Source organism: Cyprinodon variegatus, unplaced genomic scaffold, assembly GCF_000732505.1.
Source record: "Cyprinodon variegatus isolate N-32 unplaced genomic scaffold, C_variegatus-1.0 Scaffold561, whole genome shotgun sequence".
NCBI classification, from domain to species: domain Eukaryota; kingdom Metazoa; phylum Chordata; class Actinopteri; order Cyprinodontiformes; family Cyprinodontidae; genus Cyprinodon; species Cyprinodon variegatus.
The window spans coordinates 347,742-373,842 of NW_015151014.1; the positions used below are offsets into that span (position 1 = coordinate 347,742).

The window sequence follows — 26,101 nt, forward strand, 5'->3', positions numbered from 1 at the left end:
CCTGTAACGTTTTTTTCCCTCCCATTGCTCATTTGTTTGTTTTTTAGTTTGAAGATCATACCAATCTCTTTTTATGAAATAAAAACTGTAAATGTATATAGAAACGAAACAAAAAAAAATGGACTTTGAAAAGATGACTTTATTAAATATTTATATTGTACTCCAAATGTTTATACACATTAAAATACATCCAACTGAAAAACATCTCTTGCTATTTTTTTGACTTTCTGATTCAGTTTAAGCATTAGTCAAATTCTCTGTTGTGATTTGCTGAAGAAACAGCTTATCAACAGCTGAGGGAAAACAACAAGGTAAGCTGATCAGGATAAACAGCTCTGTCCCCTTGACCCAGTGCCAATGGCGGCAGACAGGAGGACTGATATTACTCCTGGACATTGTCACTTACACCATGAAGGCCACTATCAGCAGCACTGAGTGCAACTTTTACAAGCTGTAGCATCCAGAATCCACAAAGGACTGTTATAAGGAGCATTCTTCTGGCATAAACACCAGACTTTACCAGATCAGAGTAGTTTGACCGTTACATTTGCATGCAAAATTTACTGTGAAGCCACCTCTTGTGTGCATAGATTTTTACATTTTGTAACACTGTTGTATTTTTTAACGAAACATGAATGTGTTCATTTTAATAGGCTCAATTTAATTTACTTACAAAGCTCAAAATATGTCCTATCTATTCTCCCTTAAATACATCTTTTTAATATGGCTTTGTGTTTAACTGTGTTTGTTTGCTGATGAATTACAATTTTAAGGGAGAAGAATTTCACTGTCTTTTGCCATTGTGAATCCTTACAAAACCGGTTGTCTCTCATTGCATTTAGCTTATATACAGGCATCAGCTACAGTGCATTTTTATCCTTTTGCCTTTTAAAAAAACATAAAAAAAATGTTGATGTGTTGTTGGTCTTCCCCCAATATTCATTTTCTTGTAATACTCCCATTGAGTTGTAACAAATTCATTTTTGGGTTGTTTTGCTGGCCCTTCTTAAGTCTGAATAGCTCATTTCAGCATATTTTGAGGAGAAAAAAAACTTTACTGTATGATAAGACTAAAATCCTTGTTTTGAGTTTTATTTATGTCCACTAGGAGGCGCACAAGTATTTGGAATAAAGAAAGACGGCACCACAAACACAGACTTGCTTAATATTCAGGAACTTCTTTTTAATCAGCAATAAAGGCTTTAATAATATACATTGTCAAGTTTTGGTGCGTTTTTCCTCCGAAAATATCCCAAAAGGTCTGCTTGAAAATTAGTTTCAAGTGTGGAGACACCGGTAGATGCGAGTGTGGCGCCCCCGTGTGGCCTTAAGGAGAACCACCGTGTTGTAGCTATATCAGCCAACAAACGAGCTGCTGGGTAAACAACAGTGGATGCCTCGGAAGGCAGGAATGGGAACTTCATACAGGGCAAACAGTGAACCTTTTCCGTCCTGTTAAACGGGAACAGGCTCTCTAGTTCTTCAACCTTCCGACGGTTGACGGGATGGAAAAGCGACCCAACATGGCGGAAAATAATCGCGTATTTTAGAAGTAAAGTGGAGCTAGCTTTAGCTTAGCTACGGAGGGCCCGCTGCATTCGGTTTGGTCTCGCGGCTCAGCTCGGGACTGTGTCAGTTTCACAATCCGAGCTACAACCTACCTCCGGTCGCGAGCTCATCGTAGGCCTGCCCGGTTGTAGCTCGGGTGATCATCCAGATAACTGTTCATTTTACACACCCGGCTCTTATTTTTCCTCAGGATTTCAGCTCTTATGTCTCAAAAAGGACAGTGACATATTTTAAAATAAGGACTTAGACCCAGGTACGTCTTGTCTTTGTTGTCTTCTCTTTAGCTACATTGCTAGCTGTCTACTTTGATTTTTTTTCTTCCTTCCATTTATCGCACAGTTTTCTAACACGTATTTGTTTTAATAAAATGCATTTTAAGTCTGCTTTGGCTTCTGCCACTTTAGCAGCCTTTGTGGGACACAGCCAGGCGGGCAGCAGATGGGCTTTTTGTTTCAACTGCAAATCGTTGCAGAAACTAGCCTCAGTTTGTAACTCGGTGCTGTCAACCCAATTTATTTAACCGAACCATGTTTCTGCTGGCCTGATCTGTAGCTGCTACACCAGAGAGCAGCATATAGAAGCAGATCCCAGCAGACTAATGAGTAATTACTGGTAATAACACTCGTTTTTTTTCAATAACAAGCAATCCCCACTTTTTGATTTGATGGAAACAGACAAGTCTTGGTTATATGGTGAACTGATTATTAGAAATCTGAGCTCTCACTCTGCTTGGATCCTCTTTCTTCTTAGGGGCCCTGTCATTGCGCAGCTTTTTGTGTTGCATCTAAAGACCCCCTCAGTTACACTAAAGAAATAAACCAAGTAGAATATGTTTTTTTTTTTTTGTTCCACATGATATAGCATTTCTGGTAATTAGTCCTCCTCAACACCAATTCAGCATCCCTGTTTGAGGAGTCACATCTTCAGGTCAAGTGACACCCAGCATGCTGATGAGGAAATAAGCTACAAAAGAGGAAATCAGTGAATTATCCAATCCCAATGACAACAAATATGACATGCACACTGCAAAATGCATCCAAAAGTGCTTAAAAATTAACTTCTTAAAGAAAAATAAATAAATAACACCTTGCAGCAAACGTGACTGATTAAAAATCCTGAAATCTATCATTGTGACTGGAAAAGGTTTGTGATTATTTTTGCTGCAGTTCATGCCTAACATTATGCAACATAAGGACTTTGAAATGCATCTTTTGCCAAATGAAATTGCCTCAATCTGACCCACAGAGTGCAGTTGGCCTTGGTTTTTATTTCCTTATGTGTTACATCACTTGGACTTGCAGGTGTACCTACATGGTCGTTGGTACAAGATGCACCTAAATCAGTTTTCCACATAGCAGCAGGGTCGTCTTAGTATTGTTACATGGTGTGAAGCAGTGTGGTCTGTTTGTTGCTGTCACCGCAGGCTTAAAGCACCACCACAAGTTTAGAGGCACCGCGTCCTAAACAACGCTGTGCAGCTCTTTGCTGAAAACCACAGCACATCCACTAAGCACATGGAGCACCCTTAGCAGATAACGGATGTAGAGAGAGATGTATGAATTGGCCTTTTATGGTTTAACATGTTATTTTATCTGAAAGCTAAGAGGCCTTTGCTAAGATGCAGAATGAGTTAGAACAGCCTCTTTAATTTGATCAGTAGAAGTTTATACAGACCCTGTTAGTTGTAGACATTAAAAGGCAAATCAGCTGCATATGTAACCATAGATTAAGAGTGTTGATATTTTTAAATGTTAACCAACGTGACAAAAGTGCTCTATACAAATAATCATATAACACCCAAGAAAGGCGCTGTTAATTAAAATGTATTATTATTATTATTATTATTATTATCCTATTGACTAGAAATGGAGTTATACTGGTTTTATAGGGCCCATATGGATTATGTTGACATCAGTCAAACCGATGACTTCTTGAGGCTGATATTGATTTTTATTTCTCATTTTACACAATAGAAGTTAAACAAAAAAAAAAAAGAATTTTTAACAAATCAAGAAAAAAACTGATATATATATATATATATATATATATATATATATATATATATATATATATATATATATATATATATATTAAATGATGGGAGTGGCTATGCCTGTGGTTTCACTTCATCTCTTAGCACGGCAGCTAACAACACTAATAAATTGGTGAACACATGCATGTTTCAGCTGATACTGATGCAAGACAACAAAAAACAAACAAAAAAGGCCCAAAATATCTACAGGCTGATTCATCGGTCTACCTGTACCCAGGTCAGGTAGAGGTCTTGCACCGTTATTAGACTTCTTTGTAAAAGAAAAACAAAATAACATCAATTTCTTATCAAGTGATGGCAGATGTGCCTTTTTATTTTCATTTTGCCACTTAGAAGGAAAAAAGATAAAGCGCTGGATCGTCCTGGCTGCCAGAGTTGGCACCACTTTTTTTTTTTTCAGTCAGAGATGCAGCCAGATGTATGCTTTCTGGAACATGCACAGGGAAGCAGAGCTTTCTCTGTGATAGAACATCTGAAAACCACTACTTTAACTTGAATAAAATATTGAATGATTGTGCACGAGCCAAAGGCGTGCACAGGTTTTCTATCTGGCACATTAAACAGCAGTTATACCACCTGCTAAAGTGTAATCTGATGCCAACATATTATGGAGCACCCAAATGAATAATCAGACACCCCCTCCTTGGCACACAGGATGTATATTTGACTAACAGGAGTGATTACTTTTATTCATTCATTAGCCAGTGAAACAAAGGTTTGCTTCGGGACATCTGTTTAGTCAGTGCATTCTTTCATGTAATTTCCAGGGAAAGATTTCGAGGATGACCGTTTCCCCGTGATTCCCAGGTTGCCTAAAATCGACAGCGAAGCAGACGGATTAGCACTGACTCATCCATGCGTGTGTTGTTTATTTGTTCTCTTTAATCAGCAGCATTTAGTCTTACTGCTTTAATTTAGATACTCAAGCAGAATGACTATATAAGGGAACAAATTGTTTTCATATTTGACAGTGAAGAATACGATGGTCACAGGTTGGCTGTAGGGTCCGATTGGTTCATAAACCATCTCATTACAAATTAAACCGATGTCCGTTTTTCCTTTAACATTATTTTGTTTCTTCAATCATATATACATTTAAGTACATAATCGTTATTTCCAAGTAAAGCTACTTAAGCTACTTGTTGTGGAAGTTGGCAGCTTATTAATAGAAAGCTGAGAGGAAGGAATATAAAGGTTGAAGAAAAGGATAGTTGGCCATATTTTAATGAGTTTCGGTCAGATTCTGAGAGCACGGTCCCATTTTTTGAATTAAGTCAGGCACGTTTGAGTTCTCTGGGGTAAATAGCAACGCATTGCTTAAAAAAAATACTCCTTTGATAAGTTTTGAATTTCATTTGAAAAAAAAAAAACTGTAATGGGATGGTGAGGATTCTCCTGGTCTCATTTTTTCAAGTCTACCTTAAAGATCTAAACCCCTTCCTGCCTCCATTTGCTGGTGGGTTTAATGGAAATGCTGATATTATTGATCAAGATGACTTGAAGTGTTCCCACATAGCTAAAACCAACACCTGCTTTATTGGCTGACATTAGAACCTATGGAGAAGATGATATAGAGCTGACGTAAAACTAAAGAACTTTTAATGGAGATGTAAGACGCAGCTTTACTTAGGATTTCTTGACGTTTTCGTGATTGATTTATTTGTACCTCTGTGTCTTTGTTCTAGGTTGTGTGAAATGTTGCGGTCAGAAGCGTAAGCATACATGTGAGTGTGCCTGGACGAAGAGCTGCCACCATGAAGAGTGAGGTCCCATCTGAGGCCTCTAGCAGACAGGAGCATCTGAAGGAGCCACTGGTGAACCAGGAGTCCATGGAAGCAGCTAAGAACTTCCCCAACAACATGGATGTTGCCAGTGATTTTGCCAGAAAGGCTGCCAGTGATTTTGAAGCCCTTTGTGAATCCAGGCACCGGCCCCTGAGGGACACGGGGACCCACAGGGACTCAGAGAGGACCCTGCCGGGGCGGAGGAAAAGAAAGGGGACACAGGCTGGTCCGTCAGACTGCTCGTTAAAAGAGGACCACATTAGTGAGAACTCCCTGGCACCTCAGCGGGCCAGAGTGGAACTTTTACAGCATCCCAGTGAGGATGAACACAACAACGAGTCCTCTTTTAGTGACTGTGCCTCCTCCCCGTCATCCAGCCTCCGATTTGGAGACTCGGAAACCCTGAGTTCCGATGACGAGGCGGGGGAACCCGGCGCGACAGGGGGCCAACACAAGGCTCCTGCCCTACCGACCGGAGGTGGTGCTGCAGTTAGTCTACGCCCTAATCTAGGCCGAACTCGGAGCAATCGCTCCCATAAATGGGTCCGACCTGAGCCCGAGCCGGTGCTGCTGAAGCGGCCGTGCCTGAGCGGACGGCGGCCGCCGCACCGGAAGCGCTTTGGGAAAACGGGTCCTGGGGGAGGTCCGCGGACTCAGAAGCAAAAGGAGAGGCTGCTGCTGCAGAGGAAGAAACGGGAAGTGATTGCACGTAGGAAATACGCTCTGCTCCATAGCACTAGCAGTTCCAGTGAAGACCTCAGTAGTGACTCTTCTTCTGCTTCTTCGACGGAAGCCGAGGATGAGCTGTATGTGGATGTCAGCAGCAGCAGCAGCCAGCCTAACAGTGCTGCTGTAGCTTCAGGTAAGAACAAACCTCACTGATCTCATAGCTTTATTTAGACTCATAAGGTTGAATTAAAAATGTTCTGTATTTATGCCTTGCACAGAAGCTGTTTCTAAAATATAATTCATTGCAATAATAGTGCCTTTATAAGTGTGAAAAGGTGCTCAGATTCCCGCATCAACAATCAAACTCCAAAATTCAGAATATTGGTAAAAAAAAAATATATATGTTTACAGCGATTTGCAGGGTTTTTTTTATGCATCCTTTATTATACTTTTTCTTGCAGCTGTTGCAGAAATGTGATTGTAAACGAATTGATTATGGTTTGAGGACTTGAGCGATTTCACTAAGCTGACATGGTGTAAGTGTTTAGCTGTTTAGTTTTGTTTTTTTTTAACCTGTGGCCAAGGTCGCAGTGGCTCGTAATGATCAGTAAAAACTCTTACCTCATATAGTTCAAATAGTGGCACAGAGATGTCCATCGCAGATTTATCTTACAAATGTTTATTAGCACCAGTTCTTTATCCTAGTATGTTAAAAAATGACAGCAAAAACATTTAAAGTATATATTTTATTTTGATCCGACTTGTTGATCTGCTGTGCGGTGATAAAAACTGCTGTTTGAATAACATTTATGCAGACCGTGAAGTTCAAACAGCAATGCTTGGACGTTTTTCTAAGCAGGAGAGGATAGCAGGCCCCACCTTTACTCTGGTACACTGTATCTCCTGTGTAGCCATTTAGCCTCAGTAATATTTCTGCAGCCTCGGCCCAAGGGGAGAATGGAGAGGGAGGCAGGTGGGAGAATAGTGGAGATGCTCCCGAAGCAGCAGCAGCCTTTGCGTAGAAACAGTGGGTCTCTGAGGGGAACCGTGGCATTTGTTTACAGCAAGGGCAGGAGAGAAGGGAAAGTGATGAAACCTTCCCTCTGAATGTCCAGAGCTCATGTGGGTGTGACAGGTAATCAGGTTGCAGTTCAGTCTGACCTGTGAGGTATTTTCATTGAAGCCATTCCCCTCGTTGAAATCTTTAAATGGTGCATTTTCTGCCGCCTTAAATCGGCTTTTTCTCACCAAGTTGTGAGCGGCGTGGCTTATGGGAACAGCGTGGTGCTTTTTCAAGTTCTTTACCTTTTATTTGTATTTGGAAGCTGCTCTCAATGTTTGCTCAGCCTTAAAATGACGGTTGTTTTGGTTGCACTTTCTCTGCCAGTCGGAGAGTTTGTGTTGTTTGTGTTGGTGCGTGCCGTGCCAGGCCGAGGGTGCTTAGCAGCAGTTCTCATGAGAGAGTTTGGATAAAAGTCACAGAGGGGGAAACATGGAGTTCAGGAGCAAGTCAGGGAGACGTGCAGTGAAGCAAGTGGCTGTTACTTTGTTTTCGTTCTAGAATAGATATATTTCTGTGTCTAAGGTGGAGCGAAAGCAGGACTCCAGGTCCTGGCATGGATAAAGTGTTTCCTTATTGTCATCAGATAGCAATTGCACGTCGTTGTTTGCTCTATCAGAACGTGGGATGACAGTGATATAGTGGGAGGCAGCAATGTGCTTCAGATTTACTCAAAAAGCTCCGTCTTGTTACAGGAGTTTGAGTCACACGCAGCGTATGAGTCAGCAGCTCTCACTTACACTGAGATACGACAATAATTAGAAGCAGGCTTGCAACTGTGAGAACTCAGATCTGTAACTTGTGTGACCTCGCTGTCACGCTCTCTGCTCAAGAGAAAATATGTTATATCTTTTATGTTCTCAAAAGACACCAAAATCATAAAAGAAATTAGTTTCCTAGGTTATTTCAAAACCTGTTTTTAGAAATACTTTTTTCAGAAATATATATTATATAATTTGATGTACCAATAGTTTTTTTTAACATGTTGTGTAAGTAGTTTTTTTTTTTTATATTAAACCATAAGGAAATGCGTTTTTTCTGCATTTCTTGTTGTTTTTAGCGTTAGTTTTAGTGAACCAAAGACCCCTGATGATTTGCCCATGCCTCAAGTTTGTAGCGGTCCAAAAAAAATGTTGACGCTTCCTTGAACTGATCCTGAAATGGAGTTTTATTAAACCAACACCTTCAGCTGCAAGCTAAACTTCATATGAAGGATAACTTTTTTTTTCTAATTGGCTCTAAGCACAAATCCACTACTTCCTGAACTTAAACTTTGGCTGTGTCAGAATGTCCGACCCTAACGCCTAAATCCCTCAATCACTACATATATATAGATCAGGGACTATATAGTGGACTTTATAGTGAACTCGGTTAACTTACCATTCAGACAGATGATCACTACTTTTCGCACCATGTTTGTTACATAACTCCGCACCTCCCCGCAAGGTGCCATCTTTGTTATTTCTGCTGTGACAACAAATCCCATGATGCTTTGCGAGGAGCTTTTCTTTCCTGCAATTAGGGTTGTCACGATACTCATAAAACAAAAAGGACTTAAATGCATTTATTTTCTCAGGAAATACATTATTAACCTTTTTAACATGCTATAGTTCAATACGCTTACTATTTTTGGGAAGGGAAAAACTTAATTTAGGTCTTTTTTAATAAATTAAATCAAAGTCGATGTATATCTGGTTGGGCATGTTCAAATGAACTGATGGTATGGATCGTGTAGAGACATCCATTATCCACCGTCACTACCCCATCTGTATTTAAAGCACAATCCCACACTTACACAGATGTGCATATGTGCTCTCAGAGATATATATATATATATATATATATATATATATATGTATATATATATATATATGTATGTGTATATGTATATGTATATGTTTTGCTTCTTTAAAAGAAAAGGATAACTTTAATCCCTAATATACTGAATCACTTAGGGGAGTCATGTTTTATGGCATTTTTTGAACATGATCTGTGCTCCCTCAGGACATTCCAGTCGTTTTTATGAGTTACTGCCTGGACTCAACTGGACTCCCATCCCAATCGAATTTTAAGTTATTTTTAGAACATATAAAATCATCATTCTTTACTTTTTAAGATGTTACACCTCTATATACGTAGTACGTATTCAACAATCTAGACATCAAGAATGACAAAGCTACACTTTTATTTTCATTGGTAGATGAGTTGATGGAAAATTTAATAGAGGCAAAAAAAAAAACCCAACTCCTTACATTATGAGATCCCAAGGAAAGAAGCTAGGTTTAATCCTCCGAATCTTTTCTGATGCAGCTTTGCTCACCCATGCAAGTGAACATTTGTATTGTGTATGATGCACTGATTCATGCTGGTGTATTTAGGTGGTCTGGATGAGGATGTGGTGGTGATTGAAGCCTCTCCAGCTCCAGCAGCTGCTGTTCCTGCGAGCGAGGAGATCAACGTCACCTCAACCGACAGCGAGGTGGAGATTGTCACGGTTGGAGATGGATACAGGTAGGCGCTGAACGGTTTTGTTTTTATTTTTTTTTTATTGTTCATCTTAAACAGTATATATTATACATTATTTATATATATATATATATATATATATATATATACATATACACATATAATATCACGTTTTGATGTTTCTTATCATACCTAAATCTTCTGTCCACCCACCTCGACCAGCTGTATTCAGTTATTTACCTTTCAACTAAACATAACAAGGTGCCTGTATTACACTCAGGTCAATGAGTTACATCATCAAGCCACACTGACCAATGTTTATGATATATTTATTGTTTCATTTGCTTTTTAGGGGTTTTGGCACTTGAAGCATTCAAAATATTGTTTTGCTAACTGTTGAGCCAAACATTTACTCAGGAGCCCTCAGACACCATAGCTATGGAGCGTCTTAATGCCATAGAAGTTTATTAGTTCTAAACTTGTATAAGGTCTGTTTATTTCTCTATGTGTAAGACAAGGAATGAACAACAATCTTACTACTTTTAGTTTTAGAGAGTGTTTCTTCTTTCTGTATCAAGTGTAGGGACGGAAGATTTTTCTCCATAAATTTCATAATATAAAATAACAAATGACATCTATCACTTTAAATACTAGTAAAATCAGAAAAATGAAAATGTAACACTAAATGTTTCCCTGAAGTAGTATTACATAGTGAGCTAGTAGATGAAGAAGTACACTAAAAAGAACAAAGTGTACTGAGCTGATGCCAGTTTGAGCTATGGAAGCCCAATACAGTAGAAAAATGTAGAATAAAAAAATGTATCTTAATAAACAGAAAATGTGATTTATCACCTAGCCTTAATAGAAAAGGTATGAAAGAGTATGGAAGGGTAGAAACTAGTTGTCTAATTTTGAAAATAAAGAAAAGTATTCACACGACTCATCCTCTAAACATTTCTAAACCTTTATAAACATGCTTATAAAGTAGAACCTTTCCAGTCTGAGCTTATAAAATGGATTGGACTTGATATAATTAGCTAGGTGTGAAAAGATACTTTCTACTTGCTGACAAGTTTCCATCTGTCACACAATTAATGAAACTAGTAAATCACGGGTTAGCCATGTCCTTAAGCATGTTGCTTTTTTATTTTGGGCTAAATGAACATATGGTTCTATGTAATAAGTATTACATTTTATATAAGAAGGTTTGAAAAATGCAGTCAAGACCAATAATTGTTGTTTTCTTCCAGAAATGTTTCCCCTGCTGCCATCATTGTAAACAATTGACTAATTCTGATTCCTAAGGACATGAAAAGAATGTCAGAAACTAAACATTTTCTATCAACTAGCAAACTAAATGTTTAAGGATATATAAATTAAATGCATCACATTATTTTGACTCTGTTAAATTATTCTAGGACAGAACTTTAATTTTCAGTCCGCTCTGGAGTTTTATGAACTTGGAGCTCTCTACTTTTGTGTCTGTTGTAAAAAGGACAATGAGGTGAATTTAAAGGAAAAGCTCCTTAACAAGTTTTAAAAGAGTCACTGTCTTATGATGAAATGCATGTGTTGATGTTGAGCCTACCTGTTAGACAATCCGGACTGTCAAAGTGGCTTGTCTTCTGTTCTTGTAGGCATCTTTGGCCAAAGAAGAAAAAAACAAAATGGCGCACTCTCCACGGAGTGCCATTTTAGTCTTCCTCTCTAATTTGCGTCATTCATGGAGGGTTGCTAAGTTTTGTAACTTGTGTTGCTTCTTACCATTTAGGAAAGACAGCAGGAAACGATGTGAAAGGAACCACTAATGTTGCTAATGCTACATCCACATGAACGCACAAAAGCACAAGTCACATTGTCGCGCTTACCATTGCAAGAGAAACAGGAGCTTCATTTTAATTTTCTTCCAAACTGAGTTAATCCCATTGATCATCTCTACATTTCCTTGAACATGTTAGGACGTTTATTTCCCCCGGTGCTTTCTTCTCTGTTAACATGTGTCAGCCTTTTCCTCCCACTCTTCAGCCACATCCCAGTTTCAGTTTTTATATCCAGTTACCCAGAATATTTGATACCATTTCCTAAAATAAGTGGTCATGATTTGACAGATGTTCCCCTCTGTTTTAAAGCGCCTCTCCCAGTAGATAATAGAAGATGTTAAAGTGGGGGGATGGTCACTAGTGGAGTAGGAGGGTGTGGAGTCGGTTCACGCTGATTTTTTTTATTCCTCTGCTTATATCACTGTGCAGATTTTTATTTTAGTGTTTCATTCAAAGTTGTCATTTCATGTTCGTGTTTTAAACGTTACACTTTTAGAGTTGTGGGACATTTATTTCATTTATATCATGCAGTATTTGTTTGTCGGTATGATTTGACGTATGGCTGCTCCGTAAACAATGGAGGAATTTCGTCTGGTTGTTCCTGTTGGTTGCATTTTGCTTTCTACTGAGTGAAGCAAGTGAAAATAAACCTTAAATGTGATCAGATTTTTTAAAAATATATTGTATTTGTTTCCTTCAATTCTCAGAAACTTGAAGAAATATTGAGTAATATTGAAAAGGGGTGTTTTTTTCCCACTGTGTGGAAATTGTTTACCTCTGCTCACACTGCTATTCCTGCTCTCCCTTCCCGTTAAACTCCCAAACTCCCATCCTTAGCTGTCAGCAGCAGCAGCATCAGCCCCAGCAGTTTGCTCCACATTGCTGCTGAACACACACAGCCTGTTGCTCTCCCTTTATCCCCAGGGTCTGTGTCTCAAGTCACTTTGGTTTGGCACAGCCTCAGCCCTGCCAAGCCCCCTCCATTCCCATAGTGATCATATTTATAATGCTCTGTTTTCCTCTCTGTTGGCACCCCTCGTCCCCACAGGTTTCCAGCGGTAAACAGATATTTACAAAATAATCCCGGGTCTGCTTAATTAGCAACCTTTCCCTAGTGTCACGTCCTGCTCCTTGGGGGTCAAACCAAAGCAGACAAGACAATTAGGACCCCCAATCTCCTCAGATCTCCTCTCTTTGCACCCCAGCCTCTAAGCAGGGTCTTATTGTGAGGTACAAGAGTGTGTTTATGTTTGAATTTACATCCAGGTTATTATTTTTATTTGTAAAGTATAAAAGGTACCAAGCCTGCTCTTCATACCACCTGAACTGTGTATGCTAAATGCAGATGGGGACTCCCCTTATTGTAAAGGGTGCCAATAATTTGTTTTTACTGACATCCTGGTTTCTTTGTGGTCTGACATGGTTAAGACTGCACCGTTTTTCTCTAACTTTACAGGGTGAACTTTATTTGAATTCCTCAATAAATAGAGAAAGGGGGATGCAGGATATTGGCATTGTGGCTAATATGCTGATATTTTATAACTCGGCGGTCAGATGGCGACATTTTTTCCCTAGACCTTCTTACAGAAACTATGCAGTTTTCTCCCTCCTAGGTTGCAGATAGCAGCTTGTCTTTTTTCTGAAACCTTATAAAAAAACATCAACATTTTTACTTCGGCGTCTGTCCTGTGGCAGACTCATGAATGTGACCCTTTGGCACCGCAGGTATAATCCTTTGTCACAATCCTTATAATGGTGGAATTTCCCATATTTAGTTTTAAAGCAAGTCCCGTCTGATGTTATCATGTATCCTTAATAGCAACCATTGAACATAAAATAAAAAAAAAAAAACATTTGTATATTCTTAAATAGAGCCAGTGGTTTCAGTCCAACTAAAAAAGTGCATCAAAATGTTGCTTTTTAGAATTTCAGTCTGAGAAACATGTGAATTAATTAATCTCTTTTTTTTTCTTTAATAGACAGAAAGAGAGACTTGCTGGTCACTAGTCTGATCCAACCAATAAGCCAATCGGTAGACGCCTGATTGTAGCCTCTCTAGGAACAGCATCTTCGGGATAAGATGATGAGGCACAGTTATTCAAACATTTACAAGCTAAAGTGTATTAAATCAGATTTCTGTCCCTCATGACTCCCTATCAACAACAAACCAAGGCGAAACAGACCACCAGCTGAGTAAAAGTCATTGGTTTGCTCCACTTATTCTCATATTTCCACCAAATATTTGCAAAATGTTCCATAGCGCCTGACCAGAACACACAGAAGTTTTTGATTTGTTTCTGTTGCTCCACATTAACGTAACATTGTTCATATTATATTCATGTTAAACCTTAAATCTATTCATGTAGGTCACTTAACCAATATTTCAGTGAGCTAGAGGTAGCCTAACCAAACAATGATCATCAGACATTTACTTTGTATTTCTCATTTGCGTTGATCTATAACATCCAACAATGAATAGTCAGGTGGTTCCTTTAACCTCAGATATGCACACACTCTCTCTCTATCCCTGGTGGGAGTTTTGCATTGAGGGTAGAAAAGTCCCCTACCTCAACATCTCCATGGCGCTCCCACACAGCTTCCTGTCTCCCGGGGTTATTCCTCTTCCCTCTGCTCACCTGGTTTTTACCGCAGCATGGGGGGGGGGCTATATGGATATTCCCTTGTTTGTCACTCCCGTCTCAGAGGCAGAAGAGGAGAGCGACAGAAGCCTTTGAGAGAGAAAATTAAAAGAAAGGGAAGAATGGGGTGAGGGGAAGTGGAGTCGAGCTGTTTGACTTTTCAGGGGCATGGAGGAAAATGAAAAGGGTCCTGGGAATAAGAGGAAGGATTTTCATTCAAACTGACTTCCTGATGGCATCCTGTGGGCTCACACCGATCAGCTATTAGCTTTTTACACCTAAAAACCAATGTTTATCTCAATGTCCCTTTGTATTAAAATCAATATTTACTTTTGTAATATTTACACTTTATATTACTCCCGCTGCTCATTTTCTTCCCTTGTTTTCATTCGTTGAACTTTCACCCTGAACGAGTATCACACTCTGTTTCAGCAAATGCATCATATAGGTTCTGTTCTAACAGGTGTGGTTCTATGTCCGTGTGTCTACAGGTCCCGCTCGGTCGGAGGTCTAAGTAGGATATGGGGCAGTAGCTGTGCCCAGAGTCGCCTCCCAGAACCGCGTGGACGTCACCGGCTCTCAACAGTCATCCAGCCATTGCGGCAGAACCCTGGGGAGGTTGTGGATCTCACCGTTGATGAGGACGGTAAATATGACTCAAGGAGGAACTTCTCACCTCTAGTTCAGCAGTGTCCAAGTGCGTCTCAGGGGCCATTTGTGATCCTTGGAATCATGTTGTTCACCACCTCGGCCCCCATGTCAACAGGAGTTTAGTAATGATAGGAAATAACTCCTCCAGCCAAAGAAATTGAAGTCTTCTTTAGAAAGAACAATTTATGTTCAATCCAAAGTATTTTCCTCTACTTGCCACACGTTTTGTTTTTACGTTCTTTTTTACTTTCTGCAATTAAAAAAAATAAATTAATAGTTTTTATTCAAAATGCCTGTTCATTGAACGGCTAAATACAGCTCTTATTTTTAAATAAACGCGGACCCTTATAATTTTATATTTTTCTCCTGGTCAAACAATCAAACCCAAAAAGTTAGGAAATTTAGAGCAAATTTTGAGATCCTTTTTCTTCTGTGATCATGCACATTTTTTCATTACATGAAATACTGCCTGTTTATTTATTTTACGTTAAACCAAAACAATTCTACACAAAATGTACTTTTACGTATTGTATAAAAGAAGGTTTAGACACTTAGTTCAGTGTTGCTTTGTTTCATCGGGGTAAAGGAAGCTGTGCTGAACTTTCAATAACAGCAGCTTTAATATTTTTAAGTTCTTTATGAAAACCACACAATTCAATATTCTTTAACTCTATACAACGAGACTTTGCTGTGTGTTGGTTTACAGTTGCTCCTCAGTAGTAGAAACAAACTTTAGGAGCCTCGCAGCACTTTCACTCGATCTGCTTTTCATATTTCCAAATTCATTTAGCCCTCCCTTTCCTGAAGCATGCAAATTCCTCAGCCTTTAGGACTTTTGTGCACACCTCTGCTCTGTGGGGATTGCATTTAAAATTGTAAAGGTAGAAAGTGGTCCACTAAGTCAGTTTAATGAATTTCTTGTTGTTGAAATAATAGGTGTTTTTACTATGTTCCATCACTGTTCCCCTATTTTCCGGTACATAAACTCTTGGTGCCACTGTTGGAGTAAATTCTCAAAATGTTCTTTATGTTTATTGAAAAGGCAAATGCAGGTTATGGTTATGAAGTATTATGTTATCCTTTAGTAAATACAATTTGGTGAAGTGATAAATACAAACAGTGGTGAGAAGACGAGGTGTTTTGGCCTCATGATGCAAATACTTGGGGAAAGTATTCTGTCCTTTAGCATACTATATGCAGCAGTTTTCCTATCTTTATTTCTTTTCATTCCTTTTGGTACAGAATAGACAAGGGCTAAGGTCATAATCTAAATGTTAAATAACCTGGAATGGAAATACCATAATTTCATGTTATTCTCGAAAATATAGTAAGCAATGATGTATAAAACAATGAAATTGCTTCAGTTAAAAGTGCTAAAATAAACCATACTGATGCCAAAACTATACATTGACTATTTTGGCTAAGTGGTTAAAGCATTGTGGTCTGAGAAGGTTGCAAGTAAACGATTTGAACCCCACACTTCTCCCCGGGCGCTGTACAGTGGCAGTCCGATGCTCTTGAAGGGGATGGGTTAAATGCAGAGAGTGAATTTCCCCATTGTGAGACAGTAAAGGGATTTTACATTACATTTACATGCAAAATTATTAGATATACCAATTAAACAAAACATTTATGCTGTTGTGTTGCAAAGATTAAAGCAAAAATATAGAACAAACCCCTGTTATATTCAGTAGTACCTTTCAAATCAGATTGCTTGTTGTGATTAGTGATGTACTGTTTTCCATCCTGGTTTTCTTGTCTAGAAGTATGAAAACAGCCAGATTTGTCTTGTAAATGAGGGAAAGGCATAGTAGTAACAGGTGAAGGAGGGGCAGCTGTCTATGATTTCAAACTATTTACTTTAAAGCCAAATATATTTAAGTGTGTCTTTCAGTTTTTAAATAGACTGAAATTGGTAAACTGTGTCATGCTAATTATGACTTTTTGTTTTTTCTTTTTTGCCAAGATCTCTCTGTGGTGCCAACAACCTCTGGCAGCATTCACACTCAGACAGTGAGGTCGTCATCTTCTTCATCATCCTCCCATCTCGCCTCTACCTCCGAGCTCAATGATGCCCCGGGCCCTTCTACCAGCTGCGCGGGTTCCGTACCTGGAAGTCTACATGCACAGAGAGCAAGTGGCTCTGCTCGCACTGAGGGTACGATGACATGAGGATAGTAAAACCAGGGTTCTGCAGATCTTTAAAAAGTCTTAAAAGGGAATGAATTCATGAATCTAAAAATAAGGCTTTAATTGGCATTAAATGTCCTACATTTCAAAGGTCTTAAAAGAAAAAAACAAAACAAATAACGCTTGAAATGTTCTTAACACATGATTAGTGCGATTTTATGATTGTAATTGGTCTCAAATCTCAAAATCATAGGATACATTTATTTATTTTATATAATTTAACGAATGGTTCTCATGCTAACCTTTCATAAACATGATAGTGGAATCAAAAAAACAAGGATGCGGTTGCAGACGCACGTAGTGGGGATGTGGCATCGTTGAGAACTGGCTGTCCAAACCAAGTTCTCCATCAGACTATGTGGACTAGGCTAAAACTGGGCTAAAAGGTCATGATTTATGTTAAGATAAATAGGTGAAATTGTCCCTAAGCCTACAGCTTATTTAAACACAAACATTAGTCCTAAATATAACTGACTCTAAGCTGTAGTAACCCTGAAAACCAGCTACTCTAGACTAGGTCAGATATGTTCTTACAGCGTCTGCTCTTTTTTTTAACTCTTCAGTGCTAGAATAATAAATGTTTTGATGTTTTTTTTCCCCCTTCCTCAGATGATAACAGACCAAGTTTGCCTGGTGCAGGAGGCGAAGGCTCAGGAGCAGCCATGCCCAGGTTGCCATCCTGCTGTCAGCAGCACTCTCCATGCAGCGGCCCCTCTCCTGGACACACGTCCCTCAGCCACTCCCATTCTAGCTGCTTGCAAGCGTCGTCCTCTCAGCAGACCGCCGGCTCCCAGCACAGCAATACTCACCACTTTGTCCACCATATCCATCACCCTGCACCGCAGCCACCAGGAACCCTACCCTTTCAAGAGCCGAGCTGTCCTGTGGAACGGCCCAGTGCTCTGCCTGCTCCCTGTGCTGGAGTCAACAACAGCAACGGCAGCAGCAGTAATGCAGCCCACTATCATGACCAGGTATCTAAATTTGTTGCAAACATAAAGATTTTCTCTTTTTATTATTTTTTTTATCTATTTATTGTATGATGACTTTAATCTTATCCATAATTCTGATTTAAATCAGAAAACCAGATTATTTAGAATGAACCCCCAACTCTTTTAGCAGTTCCTGCATCGTCTATACTTTGTTTCTGCAGCAAACCCTGCCAGTGGACCTGAGCAACAGCAGCATTCGAGCCAGCGGAACTGGAAGCGCTAGTTTCCATGGCAGCACGTCAGCTTTTGACCCGTGCAGCCCCGGCTCCTCTTCGCGGCCCCCTGCTTATGGTTCACATGCCAACCCTGGGCCCAGTCAGCCAGCTGTGGTGGACTCATTCAGCTCCTCCATGGTGGCTCAGCCACAGACACAACCTCAGCCCTGCAGACATTACATTCACCCTACCTGTGAGTTCAACAAACAAATAATAATGAATCCTTGACGGTAGAGAGAGTTTTTTTTCTGCTTATGCACAGTTCCTCATATCTATGAGGGAGATTTGACACGTCCTTCCATCCTTTTTTTTTATCCATTCATCTTCATGTACTTTTGTTTATTGTTCAACCATGAATTTAGTAGTAAAAAATATCACAAATCCAATTTATTTTCATATAAATAATTCAGTTTTAGACTAAATTATCTATTGTTAATCAGATCAAATGTCTAATGATAAGAAACATGTCGTGCATAGTTTGTAATTTAAGGGCAAAGACCTTGCAAGTTGAATTAAAGGGTGTAAAAGCTTTGTTTCTAAGCATCAACGTTGTAGTTTCCTGTTGGTTTGGATCAGATTGATACACTGATGATTTTCCCGTTTTTCTTGTCATCGAATTCCAGATGGATCTCTAACCCGGTCGCTGCATCATCAAGCCTCCCCCGCCTGCCCTCACTCTCATGGAAACCCCCAACTCACACCTCAGCCTCCTCCGCAAGGCGAGTTTCTCATTCCCCACTCCTTCCATACACCGTTGCCATCTCACCCTCCAGGTCACTCCGTTCCCCCCGCGCCTCCCCCTCCCCTTTCGGCCCACCACCTCCCTACTTCAAGCGTCCCCCTGGCTCAGCACCTTCCTCCGGATCACCAGACCCTGCAGCACCACATGCCACCTCTGGGTCCTTCGGTGCAAAGGATCCATCATCACGACGTGCTGCAGAGGATGGAGGTCCAGAGGAGGAGGATGATGCAGCATCCTACGTGAGTATTGCTGTCATGGACGTCTTAAGGTTGCAGATCCTTTTTGGTAAAACACATTTTGCTTTTTGTGCGCAGGCGGGCGCATGAGCGTCCACCTCCACATCCCCACAGGATGCACCCCAACTACGGCCATGGACACCACATCCACGTGCCACAGACTATGTCTTCCCATCCCCGCCAGCCCGAGCAAAGAACAACATGGTTTGTTTTCAGGTTTAATTCCACCAAAATCTCATTGTGTAGATAAACCTACCTGCAGCAGAAATGAACTGATAACATTTTCCTTTTCAACAGGGAGCTTGGCATCGAGGCTGGTGTTCCCGTGGCTTCATACGCATCAGGGCACCTGCATTCTCATCTCCCCCACTACCACCCTCCCCCGAGACTGCACCACTTCCCCATCTCCTTAATGGTAGGAGAAACTTGCAAATTTAAACATTGATGATAACACTTCTGGGACAAGTTCTGCTGACGCTTATAAAGTTATTTACCTAAAGAATAGTTCAGCAGCCTTTATAAATCATGTGTTAGCAATTAATAGAAGCTCACATCTCAAGTGTTTGCTCAGGTTCCTCGACTACCAACTAACATGTTTAGTTTGTACTTTTTTGATTTGATTCATTAGTTTTAATAAGCAGGCATCTATTTTGCTTAATAGCTACACTTAAATAACTTCAGAATCTTTTTCAGTTCATTTTTAAATCATAGACTTTAAACAGTTCTGCTAAAAAAAATATGATTTTAACATCAAGTAATTGGAACTATTAAAAAAAACAAGAACAATACAGGATGATAATGAGGTCTTTCCTCGTTATTCAGACCCTTTTTAAGTTCATTTTGTTTTTGTAGTAGTTCTTCATATTGGACCTCCTTTGTTTTTACAGCACACTACTGGCATTTCTGAAGTGACCTACCCGCACATTAGGTACATCTCATCTAGAATGACTGGCTTTGGAAGAACCTACGAGGTGAGAACAGCACCCGTTTGTTCCTAAAGGAAAAAGGGGCAAAACTCTGCTGCAAACACACAGTGCTGCAGCCATCGCTGCACTCTGTACCATCAATACTATCAATGTGGATTTCATCTCCACACCACCTGTAATTACTGAGATTCAGCCCAAACATGTGTTGTTAATCTGTTTTCACCAATATACAGGAAAAATAAATGATTACAGCTTAGTGGTATGCCATGTGGTGGAGGAACGTGGTCCAATTTTTATTTTTTTTTTTCATTTTTATTTTGTTTAACCTTCCTGCCAGTACGTAGGTATAGACTCTCAGTTTTATGAAGCAGACCCCAAAAGACTGATTGCACTCAAGTAGAAGTGATGATCAGCCTCAATGGACAAGTTTATATCTTTAATAGTTCATATAAAAGGAAAAATAACATGAGATTTTTTTTTTTCATTATTAGAGTAACTTTTTAAGAGATAATATGATGAAGCTTTGTACATTTAAAACTAATGTAGGGGAGGCAAAGGGAATAAATCTTAAGTTTCGTGATCAGTTTCCAGTCTCCAACTTTTATAAAATAACTTATACAATTTAAGCCAGTTTTAATTACTTTTATAGAGCTACTGTATCACATGAGGTCATGCAAGGACAAATGTTTTTCTAGCCTTTCTTTTTAGAGGTCTTAATTATTGATTTTATAGTTGGGATAACATGGCACAGTGGGTAATACAGAGCAGGGTCTCCCTTTTGGAGGGGATATTGTAAACTGTCTTAAGCATTTTAATAAGAATTTAGTGGGGCTATTAATACCAAAACAATCATCTTTGGATGTATCTTTTTCTGTATTACCCAGGCAGATCTTTAATTTATCTGTAAGATTTTGAGAATCCATGATGGCTAGAGTTTAAAACTTTATGGAAAAAAACAAGTTTCTTTCTTTGTTCTCTATTATTCCGTATTTCATCTCACTGCCTGAATGAGCCACATTTTTGTCTCAACTTGTCAAAAAATGCAAAGGTTTCCTTTGAAATGGACTCCTTATTTCTTGCATCAGACCTCAGTGGTACTTCAAATGGCTAACTTTAATTCTTCTTTCCTCTGTACTGTCCCAGTTCATCTTTACTTTAGATAAGTTCATAGTACCTGTGTGAGCATTAAAAGGACTAAATAGGATAGAAAGCCTCTGTCACACCTTGACCAGCATATGCCTGACTTACAAAAAATCTAGCAAAAACACTGGCATACGTTTGATACTGTAAGTTATGGGTACGTTTTGTATAAGCGTATGCCCATTTGTGCGGCACAAGTTACAGGTAAGCCAGTGTCCCTCAGGACACTGGCTTGTGACTTTTTAATGGGCATTATGCTGCCTTGCGTTATGCATAGGTTAGGCTGTCGTTGGACATAAGTTCTGGACTCTTTATGTATAATCTACGTATACGCCCAAACTTGAAAAAATACATAGAAAGTTCAGTGTATGCCAGCGTTTTAGAAGATTCTGGGATATCAGGCATAAGCTGGTTAAATCGTCAAGGTGTGATGGGGTTTAACAGATAGAAATGATATTTGGTACATGGACTTTAGAAATAATGATCGTTATGAGGAAATACCAAAGATAGAAGGAACAAATTGAAATTCTGATCAGAATACTAAAACCAAAAGGCCTAATAAAAATATTTTTAGTTTGAAATTTTAAGTTAATATAAACATCTCATTAAATAATTCTTTACCGGTGTGAGAAAACAAAGATGATAAAAAATGCCCTAAAGTCATACTAAACATAATTAACCTAAATGAGGTTCATGATTAAAAAAAAAACTTTGAAAAAAAATCCCGATTTTTATGTAATTGAATGTAAGTCTTGCTGTTCTACACATTGCCATTCACACACTTTACCACTGATCCAGGAAGAGTTGACCTTGAGTTTAAATGTGAACAATTTGTCGGTCTGACGTGAGGATTTTCAAATGTTTTTCTGGGTGTCTTCTTCAGGACCTGCTGCATTTAGAGGAACGACTTGGGACTGTGAATCGAGGAGCCTCTCAGGGAACCATAGAGAGGTGCACCTACCCACACAAGTACAAGAAGGTAAAGCCTGCTTGGAGTGATTGGAACTGTCTCACAATTTCTGCACATTTTTGGACATACATTTGCATGTCTGTTGAAGCTTATTCTGGGACAGAGCGGTCTGATGCTTTAGAAAACACTGTAGTGTCTTTTACCTGAGATTGTAGCCGTGAAGATATGTTTGGGGGGGAGGGGGGTTCCTTAGAGGTTTTTAAATTGTACCTAAACAAGCAATCTAACACCCTGCCACCCAATACAGAAGGTGTTGGAGAGAGACATTGACCAACAGTTAACCCCTGAAGCTTGGGCATCTATTGGGAAAAATATGCACGCAACCCCAGAATCGGTGAGAATCAAAACGAACAAATCGATTTGGAGACATGTCTCTGCTCACATGTACATTAGATATTACTGTTGTCCTTGGGGGCTGGGAAATTTGGCTGATATCTTTTTTTTTTTCATTTGGATTACTTTGATTTGAGACTTAAGATAGAAATTTTTCTTTTCTGTTTTGGACAAAATGACCATTCCCTCTGTTCCCAAATTTTAAGTTTATTTTGTTGAAATACCAAAGTTACCTTTATGGGGCTCAAGTCATTCATTTTAATCTCATATTAGGGGTTTAGTTGAGCAGTTTAAGTGATTTGTTAAGATGATTCACTTGGTTGACTGATCTACCTTTTGATATTCATGTCACCAAATGTTTGTCCCCGACAGAGAAAGCTGCACGGCAAGCAAGACGAAGATGAAGGGGCAGATGAAGACACCGAGGAGAAGTGTACCATCTGCCTGTCAATACTGGAGGAGGGGGAGGATGTCAGGTAAAACTCTCCTGGGTGTTTGGATGCATGTTTTTCACAGCTTTAAATGTGTTCAATTATGCATTTGGGGGAAGTATCTGTGAGCCCGCAACACAGGTGGGAAGACAGGTGCAGATATTCCAGGTTCCCAGCGTCTAGCGGGATTTAATTTTTCCTTTAAAAACAACCCAGAGGAGTTGTGGTAATCAGCAGAAAAGTCCCAGAGTGCTGTAAAATTACTGGCCTCATGGAGTTGTTTTTTGGCACGCACTCAGGTTTTTCCAGGAGGAGATGGTGCCCTCTGGTGTTATAAAGGCAGTTGTGTTTTATTTGGAGGTTTTGTACCATTTAGTTTGTTTCATACCTTATCTTTGCATTTTACTTCCAGTAACTGCTACTGACACCTGAACCTATTGTTCTTACATGCAGATACAATGCAAAGTAGAATTTGTGTATAAAAACACCTTTTGATTACATTTAATTGGCTATATATATATTATTTATACGCTTTTGTTTAATGACTAATTACTAATGACAAGCTATGATATATATATATTTAAAGAAAAGATTGAAAACAAAACTGATAAAGAAAATGATTTTCGTAATCTTCAGTTGTTGATTTTACTTATGTGAAATCCAGATTTTTGTCAACTTAATATTTTAATAAGTTTTTAATGATAATAACTATAGCAGTTAATGGAGGCACCTGTTTATTACTAAATAGCTCCACTGAACCTTGCTAAAGTATTAGCATTGTAATGTTAGCATTCCACTTACTTTTGCTTTTTTTAATTTCAGGATAGCATATAAGCTTAACGACGCTAACATCAGCATGTTAATATTTCTGTTGATGGTTTTTTTTTTTTTTTGCTCAGGATAGCATATAAGCTTCATAATCCTAATATTAGCATGTTAATGTTAGCATTTTATCTTTGGTTAATTTAGCCTGGGTTGGTGAATAAGCTTAACAATGCTAATGTTAGCATGTTAACATTTCTGTTACTGTTGTTTCTTTAGGCTCAGAATAGTATAACAATGCTAGCATTAGCATCTTAAAAACTTGTTTATGTTGGCATCTGAAGCAAATGGTGCTATAGAAGCTGCTGTTAGAATAGGGTCCCAATAGTAGATGATAACTTTGTAGTGTTTGTAAAATTTTAGTAGCATTAGTATTTTAGCAAACCAAAGCATGTTTAACTAATATGTATTTTACTGTAATACCCCTTTCACAATTGAGGAAAAACCCATTTAAAGCTGGGAACAATTCGCCTTGGCTCTGATCGGCATGCTTTGAGAACACCAGAGCCAGTTTCACCCGCTAAATTACGTGACACCTTTGAACACAACGTACGGACGTCAACACACCGCTCCAGTTGCTTCTGATCTAATAAGCCGAAACAACCCTGTTTACATTTGATAAACATGGAAAAGCACTGGTATGGGGATTTAGAGGGACAAAAGAGAGAAACAGTAAAGCACACTGACTATACCCTGGCTTCCTTATATGTTGATCTCCATTGTTTACTTTCCTGAATTCTGTCACACTGACATCATCAGTGCTCACCCAGCATGATGGTGTCACCAGAAACGCAGCTGCAGGGGGACTAGGGCCACGCAGCTTGCCAGCAAGGGGTTAGATCCAGCTTGTTTTACCAGTGGGAAGGGATCTAAATGCTGATTGTCAGCGGATAGATCGATGTTGAAAAACCCGGGTTAATGCGCTATTTTCAGTGGGAAAGATGTTTCATAGACTAAACCTGCCTTCAACTATCACTGTTTAGGAAATGTTATGATACTACAAGGCTCTAAAATTGATATCCATGTGTTTTTCCTCCAGGCGCCTGCCATGCATGCACCTCTTCCATCAGCTGTGTGTGGATCAGTGGCTCCTCACCAATAAGAAGTGCCCCATCTGCAGAGTGGACATTGAGGCCCAGCTTTCTGCCGAGAGTTGATGCTGTTTTCCCCCTACAACAACTTTTGTTTGTTTGGAATTTATTTTCAGATCATATTAACTTTCTCTTCAGTACTGCAGTCAACCAAAGATGGCATGAATTACCTGCGCAGCTCAACTACGAGCAAAAAAAGAAAAAAAGAATAGACAAAAAAAAAAAAAAAAGCATCGAGCCTGGAGTGCCAGCTCTCACATAGTAGAACAACTAGATTTCTTCACTTTGAATTTAAGATTTTATTGTATTTATGAAGCTTTTATGTAGCTTTTGATTGTTTCCTCAAGTGTCATTTCCGTTTTGTTTCTCTGCATGTTTCCTTGCAATGCATTTCTTTGCACATTTAACGTGGGCTTACACAGCCTAGTGATTTGCAGGTGAGGGGCGCTGCTCTAGTAAAGATGCATTTCCGCAAACCTAATGCCTTGCTTTACTAGAATAGAATGTCAACCTTCAGTTGAAAAAACATTGCAGGATTCATCTTACCAGTCATTGTATTGATTAGTTTATGTTTAGCAGATGTGGGTTGTTAGTGAAAGATGTTTTTTTTTTTTAAAGCAAATCAAGACATTCCTAACAAAGGAAATACGTTAACAGATCAGCTGCTGTATTAGTGCACACCCAGTATTTCAAGAGTGGAAATTGACTCCATGGTTCACCTCATTCCCAGGATATGCACATGCTTTGCTACAATAACAACACCCTCCTGCACCTTCATTCAACGACGGCACCGTTATCATCATCATCATCCCGTGTATTTTAGGGAGCAAGGAAAAGAATGTCACATCCCTCTCTTGACTGTTGTTTCCAAACTGAGCGTTTGTCGGGAACTGCTGTGAATCTTTTTTTTTTTTCTCTTTTCTTTCGGGGTTCTACCCACAGACAGGTGTGCAAAGCCTAACTAAGGTTTTTTTTTTTTTTGTGAGATAATCTCAGGCCTACATGTGTTGAAGAGATTTGAAAAATGGTGATCATGCTGTTAAATTGATAGTGGCAGTGGCGATGACTTTTTGATCTCCTGTGTGCGTGCGTGTGCGCTCAGAGGGGAAAAACACAGCTCAAGTTTAGATTTACCGTTTGTTCTCGCACTTCTGATTTAGCCACCATCCCTTTTTGTCTCTCTGTAGTTGAGCAGCATTGTTAATCTTGGATGCTGCAGAAAGAGGAAGAAAAAACAACAAAAACACTAATACTGTTGACTAACTCACTCGCATAGACTTGCACAAGAGAGAAAACGGTAGA

At 39.3% G+C, this 26,101-nt stretch overlaps 1 protein-coding gene across 2 annotated transcripts; it reads left to right on the forward strand.

Moving 5' to 3' along the window:
* The first annotated feature begins 1,363 nt into the window (after positions 1 to 1,363).
* rnf111 (ring finger protein 111) lies at positions 1,364 to 25,015 on the forward strand. Of its 2 annotated transcripts, XM_015391830.1 has the most exons (15): positions 1,364 to 1,822; positions 5,308 to 6,268; positions 9,514 to 9,646; positions 14,552 to 14,706; positions 16,678 to 16,869; positions 17,511 to 17,875; positions 18,055 to 18,301; positions 18,732 to 19,089; positions 19,165 to 19,290; positions 19,384 to 19,501; positions 19,974 to 20,057; positions 22,036 to 22,131; positions 22,370 to 22,456; positions 22,828 to 22,931; positions 24,748 to 25,015. In XM_015391830.1, the coding sequence occupies exons 2-15, from the start codon at positions 5,377 to 5,379 to the stop codon at positions 24,863 to 24,865; spliced, it is 3,075 nt and encodes a 1,024-aa protein (XP_015247316.1). In that variant the 5' UTR covers positions 1,364 to 1,822; positions 5,308 to 5,376; the 3' UTR covers positions 24,866 to 25,015. The 2 variants fall into 2 exon arrangements, with proteins under 2 accessions (XP_015247316.1, XP_015247317.1); XM_015391831.1 differs by lacking the exon at positions 22,370 to 22,456.
* Positions 25,016 to 26,101: the final 1,086 nt, after the last annotated feature.